This window comes from Dicentrarchus labrax, unplaced genomic scaffold (assembly GCF_905237075.1).
Source record: "Dicentrarchus labrax unplaced genomic scaffold, dlabrax2021, whole genome shotgun sequence".
NCBI lineage: Eukaryota > Metazoa > Chordata > Actinopteri > Moronidae > Dicentrarchus > Dicentrarchus labrax.
Window position 1 is genome coordinate 18275019 of NW_026136704.1, and position 7364 is coordinate 18282382.

The 7364-nt window shown below is 39.6% G+C and overlaps 1 protein-coding gene across 1 annotated transcript; it reads left to right on the forward strand.

Moving 5' to 3' along the window:
* The first annotated feature begins 1591 nt into the window (after positions 1 to 1591).
* On the forward strand, positions 1592 to 7156 carry aipl1 (aryl hydrocarbon receptor interacting protein-like 1). Its single transcript, XM_051398802.1, has 6 exons — positions 1592 to 1857; positions 3216 to 3395; positions 5380 to 5568; positions 5738 to 5914; positions 6009 to 6150; positions 6722 to 7156. The coding sequence occupies exons 1-6, from the start codon at positions 1753 to 1755 to the stop codon at positions 6919 to 6921; spliced, it is 993 nt and encodes a 330-aa protein (XP_051254762.1). The 5' UTR covers positions 1592 to 1752; the 3' UTR covers positions 6922 to 7156.
* The last annotated feature ends 208 nt before the right edge of the window (positions 7157 to 7364 follow it).

Sequence of the window (7364 nt, forward strand, 5' to 3'; positions counted from 1 at the left end):
CACACACACACACACAAATGCAGCCAGACACGCATAGGCAGAGCATTAGAGAAAGGTGTAGGCGTTGTGACGCAAGCATTATGAGTCACTCTGACACAAGGCCTGAGTTACAACACACACCATTGTCATAGTATTACCTCTCCAACAGGTTGGATGGATTGCTGCTCTCCCTCCCCTCACAGGTAAGAAAAATGACCAGACCAGGGAGGATGCTGACACAATGTAAAAACACTAAACCAAGACCATATTTAGCACAAGCCTCTTCTCTCACGTTTCTAATTACAGACAGGGGTCCAACAATAAGGATTAATCACACTTTTTTGAGTTTCTTTTAAACTCACAGATTTGATAATGATGTAAAAGGCTGTAACTATAGCAACACAAACCTGTCATCCAAGAGAAGCACCCCACCATTTGCCCAGTGTTTCCACAGAAAGGGATGGAGGAGCAAAATCCCAAAAGAGGAGAAACAATTTACCTGTTATATTAATTATTTAAGCATACTGTTATTAATATTATAATGGTATTGGTTATGAATCCACCACCTCACCGTGCTACTGCCTCTGCAGGGTCATAAAGTGAGAAGATCTCCAAGTCCATTCAAAAGTATCATTTGTGTAGCCCAGTATCACACGTCTAAAGGCTTTACTGGTCCACATTAGCAACTATTTCAAATGGTCAAGATGAGAAGGGCCAACTCCTGCTGCACTACCAACCTCTTCCACAAGAGAGCATGCAATGTGTTTATGGCCTGTACTTGGAGAGCTGCCAAGTACATACCAAACTGTTGCCCAATCCTGTTTGTCACATCAGTGGAAAAAAGGCAAACTTGATAGTATATTTCCAAGGATATAGAGGTCTTATTTGAATAGAGATTAGACAGCAGCCTTGCCTGATAATTCATGGTGAAATACCTATCCCTCCATGTTGCTCCACAGAGGAAACACAAAGCTGTAAAGTTATACAATTGCAAGCAGTGCCAAGGTGCAGTTATGGGGTTTTCTATTTGTGCAATTAGTACGGAATAAGGCATTAACACTGGGTAATGTTTGAGAATAATTGCCCCCTCAAACTGCTTGCAGACTTTGTTAGCAAACACTACAGGAGCCTTGGATTACTCAGACACACACACACACACACTGCCCAGATGGGAGACAGATGTTTAATAGACAAGGTCAAGGAGTCCATACAGTAATTGTCTGCTCCACCATTTCTCAGTATTCTCTGCGTTGTTCAGATCACCACATCCATATAAATCCAGGAAATTTCCTCTGGAATGGAAACCATGTCCTACTCTCACAGACGTATTTGTGTTTGTTTTCTTTGTCTCTCTCCCTCACACACACACACTTTCATTCTGTTCTCATGGTACATTTGATAGGTTGGAGTCATCACCCACACAGACAACGACACGACAATCTATATAAGCCACTTCCAAAAACTGAATCCACTTCACGTTTCTTTCTTTCCGATTCTCCGTTTCTCCTCCTTTCTGGATGCTTCTGGGGTTCGACAGTGTTCGAGAAAGTGCTGATAATGACTGATACACAAAGCGACACAGAGATGATGAAACATAAGGAGAAGTTTCTAATCTCATTATCTCTGCCTAAGCTAATCCACCAGGAACAGCACCTCCAAGTCATCCATACCCTTTTATACATGTTGTACTCCACACATCATACACACAGACTTACTCATTATATATATATATATATATTCACGGTTATATAATACCATACACTAAACAAAAAGATGTCGGACGTGCATGATACGATGTTGCTGGGCTCAGAGGGAATCAAGAAAACCATCCTGTATGGAGGGACCGGAGACATCCCAAAACTCACTACTGGGGCAAAGGTACGGTAGTCCTTCAGAAATTTATTTACACTTTCTGATAAATATAGAGCAACACTGATAGGCATACACCAAATATGTGTCCACAGCTATTTCACAATACAGTCCATTTACAGTGCAGTAAATACTTCTAATTGAACCATATTTCAGATAAACAGTATCGGTCTTTCTTTAGGACAAATTGAGGAGAGGATGAATAAATACATATCTCACAAGGCCAGTTTTAATGTTCTAAATCTAATTAAAGGAAGAAATAATTTAATTTAACATATGCACTGGATTATCAAACTGCGCACAGTATCATATGACCATGGAGTTTTTCTCAAGACTGTGGCAGAATAGTTGCAAAGCATCAAGAAAAATACAGAATGCCCAAACAGAGGCTCTATTTATTTATTTAGATGTGCCATTTTTTTCTAATAAATGATCCAATAAAGCTGTGTTTGTTGTATGTCCTCGAGGATCCTTCTTATTATGTACAAGACTTGAAGGAGCAATGAGTAAGAGACAAATAATAAGACTATTATTGGCCTGTTGAAAATCATGACCGCGATATATTTTGCAAATATTTAAAGGGGTTTTTGTTCAATATGCATGGCTTCATTACTTGAGATTTATGGATTTCATTTTCCTGACAATGTTAAGCCTTTGCAACTGAAGAGGATGTGTGAAGGAGGCACATTTATGTTGTTGAAATTCCCACTGGCAGGCAGTAGAGGTTGTCACTCAATGCACCTTTAATGAGAACAATATTTTCAGATCTTAATCAATGCCCTTTGAGCCATCTGCATCAGGTTTGATACAATTAAACCTTAAGCCTCACCTTCTTTGAGATATTACCTTGTTTGAAATATGAAACCCTTCTTGAATTTAAAAAATGGCTTCATATTTCTTGGATATCTACTTTTAACTGCTCCCGGTGGTTCCCTAGCGGTGTTTGACATCATCCTATAATTTTATAAAATTGCTGGTCCTGTAAAAGGAAGGCACTGACATTGTGAAATATGTGAAAGAGCAGTTTTTGCACCACAGTGTGCACACAGTTCTGTGGGATGGTTTCACTTTCCTTAGACGTTATACAACCACACAACCTTGGTATGTCTGTCCTTCCTCTTGTCTGTCTGCCCTGTTGAATAACTGAGCTGTGTGAAGCTCATGACATAACATTTTTGTTTAGACTGATGTGTTTTCTGCCATATTTCAACAAAACACCATAGCTTTGCCTGTCAGTGAGTTTTAACTTGAGACAACTTTCCCTCATGTAATTTCATTAAATGCTAAATGCTTGTCCACAGTGTATAGTTTAAACAAGGTTTTTTTTGTATGTAGTTCTTGTCTCAATATGGTTCATTTCACTCCAGGTGACATTCCACTTCCGCACCCAGCTGTGTGACGATGATCGTACAGTGATAGATGACAGCAAAGTGGTGGGGACTCCCATGGAGATAGTGATCGGCAACATGTTTAAACTGGACATCTGGGAGACCCTGTTGGCGTCCATGAGGATTGGTGAGGTCGCTGAATTCTGGTGTGACATTATTGTGAGTGCTACAAAAAAACAGCTAGTTTGTGTTTTATTTTTCTTTTGTGTTACTTCTCGTTTGATTTAAAGCACAGTGCATTATAGTTTGTCAGTACAAATCTCTTCCAAGGAGTTTGACTGTTGCAGATGTGGAAGTTATAGACCCTGCTTACAATAATAAGCAACAAAACAACTCAATGAGAAGTTTTATGTGCTCCATTATACATTTAAAACCTAGGCATAAAGCACAGGCATCGCACCTAACTCTCCCCTTCAGAAAATTATGATAATTATGATAAAAGCCAGATAATAACAAATAATGTAATAGAGCTGGATGGGTTACTTAGAAGAACTTGAGTAGAAACACTCACATCATAATAATATATGTGGTTTATAACAAACATTCATGTATTAATAACACTGATTCAATTTCAGTTTAGTTTCACTTTGAATTCCCTGAACATTTTCTGTCCTGTTATGAAAGCTGTTGTCTCATACAGATATCTGATATATATACATATATATATTGTTATGAAGCAAACATACTTTCTTAGAATATATGTTGATGTATATGTAATCTATAACTTGTTATGTCTGGTCTTTGTGTGTGTGTGTGTGTGTGTGTGTGTGTGTGTGTGTGTGTGTGTGTGTGTGTGTGTGTGTCAGAGACAGATGGGTTGAGGCATACTGTCATTAATCTGCAGCAGCCTCACTTTTCCCTAATCGGCTCTGATTCGTGCTGAATCAGCACTACTGACTCCCCTCCACTCTGATTAGATTTGATGGGGCTTATTCACTCCTCTGAACAACATGGCTGCACCACACGCTCCGCTGAATATGTTGTGCAGTATCACTCCCATCCAGCGGAGGGCAAAGTTGCCATACTAAACCAGGAGGAAATAGACCGGAGAGAATGTGAAACAACTCATTTATGTTTAAATGATTAATCTGTAATCAGTTTAATGTAAAATGAGATCAGATGTAGAGTATGAAGAGAATCATGTATATCACCATGTTACTCTTGACCAACCAAGTCTATGCACAAGGGGTATTTTTTCTTGTTTCTACTTCTACTTCTAACTTATTAATTCAAGGTAACAAAATGTAAATATGTGATCACAAAATGCTAAATACTTCATTCATTCCTGTCACGCTTGGAATGATAACTTGTAAAATTTGTAAGAGAAAAGATGAGGTTGGAGGTGAAAAAGCATATTCAACCACTAAATCTTTACAAAGTCCAAATAATACATTTTTTTTAGTTTCTCAGTTCTAGTGGTAAGCTTTATATAAATTTAGAAACATGTTCAGTTAACAAGGTAACAGGGTTGGTCCTTAAGGACACTGATAAGGGTGTAAGGTAAGAATGAAAGGAAACCCCACCATAAACATGTGTATTCCTTATATAAGTTTACAGTCTATCTATAATTCTTTTCATCTTCATTTAACATATTGTAATTTTGCCATTCTGTTCACACAACATCTATTGTATGTCTTCCATCCTGGGAAAGGGATCCCTCCTCTTCCAAGAAGTTTCTTCCATTTTAATCCTGTTAAAGGAGTTTGTTCAGGGAGTTTGTCTTTGTCTAATCAAGAGGATATGAATAGAGAGTGTTGTATGCTGTACAGATTGTAGAGTGAATTTATGATATGTGATATTAGGCTATATAAATAAAAATGACATGACATCTAATATTGTTGATCTCAGGTTTGGTTTGGGGTTTGTAATTTAATCTCTCCATAAGATTAAAAGCTAAAACAGAGAGTAATGATGTCATCTAGAGACAAATCCAGGAGCAGCTTCATAAGCAGCAAACAATGGAACAATTCATAAGATTTTAAAGCCTGCAGTTACATGATAGTGAGGCATTAGAGGCAAATTGGTCATCCACTTTTTCTTCAGAGGATCAAATATTAAAATCTTTGTCATCTTTCAGTCACAGAGTAAGATCCTTATTATGTAGTCATTCTTTTTTGAATGTTGGCTCCTCTGTTCTCTCCAGCACACTGGGATTTATCCACTTGTGTCCAAGAGTATGAGGCGCATAGCAGAGGGAAAAGACCCAGTTGACTGGCACATCCATACATGTGGTATGGCCAACATGTTCGCGTACCACAGCCTTGGCTATGACGACCTGGATGAGCTGATGAAGGAACCAAAACCCCTCTACTTTATCCTGGAACTGATCAGGGTGAGACAAATATGTATGTGGATCTGTGTCAAAGGGAAGCTTCCTCAGCAAGGAAGTAACACATGAGGTGTAGTGTTCCAGGACAATTCCGTGACAATAGTGTTTTAAACTACTACAATTGACGGAAAACTAAAAAACCCAACTCCCATATATATGTGTGTGTTGACAGGTCCACCACCCCAGTGAGTACAACAGGGAGACGTGGGCTATGAGTGATCAAGAGAGGCTGAAGGCCGTTCCTGTGCTGCATGGTCAGGGGAACAAGTTGTACAAACAAGGACAGTACCAAGAGGCCACACAGAAATACAAGGAAGCCATCATCTGCTTAAAGAATGTTCAAACAAAGGTGATTGCATCAAACAAGTGGTCCAAAACAGAATTGTACTTGCTCTTATAAAACAGTATTTAAAGACATGGATCTGAACTACTTCCTCCTTCAGGAGAAAGCATGGGAGGTCCCGTGGCTGAAGCTGGAGAAGATGGCCAACACCTTAACATTCAATTACTGCCAGTGTCTGCTGCGCATGGAAGAATACTACGAGGTCATTGAGCACACCAGCGACATTATCAACCAGCACCCAGGTTTGGCACTGACAATGTAGGGTGTGTGTGACTCCACCGGGTGGCTGTGGCTCAGAGCCAGAGCGGGTTGTCCCTAATCGGAAGGTTGTTGGTTCGATCCCCGTGTCGAAGTATTCTTGAGCAAGATACTGAACCCCAAATTGCTCCCAATGCACAGCATCGGTGTGTGAAAGGGCAAATGTGGCACATAGTGTAAAAGTGCTTTGAGTGGTCGGAAGACCAGAAAGGCGCTATACAAGTACAGGTCCATTTACCATTTACCGGCATGGAGTGAGGGGTTACGTAGGTATTTCTAAAACATAACAAAGTTTCATTTTTGCCACTTCTTTGAACAAGGAAACAAATAAGGTTATCTGTTTTAATTGTAATTTATAATGATCTTAGTTTGACAAACTGTAAAGACTTTTATCTCTATACTTAACAATAAAAAAAAGGGGATTCCTTAAGACAAAATAGAGGTCTGTGGCCTATTGTGCATCTATATTTTGGGAACCCTTGCTATAAACCTGTAGATGTCCCTCACAGGAGTTCCTGCCGTCAAACATGTATGTGTTTGTATTACGTCCTCTAGGTGCAGTGAAGGCCTTTTACCTTCGAGGCAAGGCCCACATGGAAGTGTGGAATGAGGCAGAAGCCCGGCAAGACTTCAGCAGGGTGCTGGACCTGGACCCCGGCATGAAGAAGGCCGTCAAGAAGGAGCTGGGGGTGCTCAACATGCGCATGGAAGAGAAAAACCAGGAGGACAAGAACAAGTACAAGGGCATGTTCTGAGCGGGAGAGACTGCAGCAGACGTTGGAGAACAAGAGAAGTGATGGGCTAAAGAAGAAGAGTAAAGCTTTGAAATCACTGATCTCCATGTTTCATTTTACCTTCAACCAACAAACCCAACTCCCTGAATTGACTGTCACTCCCTTATGAAATCATAAACCTTTCAACCTGTCTTTCTCTTTCCTCCAAACCATGACTGAAACAATCTATATAAGTTAAATAAAGGACTGTTCACCCTTACAATGTATTGAGTTTGATTAATATTTCATTCATTTGTAGTCTCATATTTACCTCATATTTATCAGAGTGATGTCAGTCTTCTTATCTAACTCTCTGAAACAGACCGAATAAGCGTATTTGTCGCGTGTTCAAAAAAACCATGCATCCAGTCATCTACCCCTGACTGACTGCTACTGATACATTGTTGTGTTTATGTCCCACAAGA

Excerpts from the sequence above, each read along its gene's own strand:
- aipl1 (XM_051398802.1), top strand. The coding sequence starts at position 1,753 with ATGTCGGACGTGCATGATACGATGTTGCTGGGCTCAGAGGGAATCAAG. Across the intron at positions 3,396-5,379 it reads AATTCTGGTGTGACATTATT|CACACTGGGATTTATCCACT; the intron begins GTGAGTGCTACA and ends TGTTCTCTCCAG. Across the intron at positions 6,151-6,721 it reads CATTATCAACCAGCACCCAG|GTGCAGTGAAGGCCTTTTAC; the intron begins GTTTGGCACTGA and ends TACGTCCTCTAG.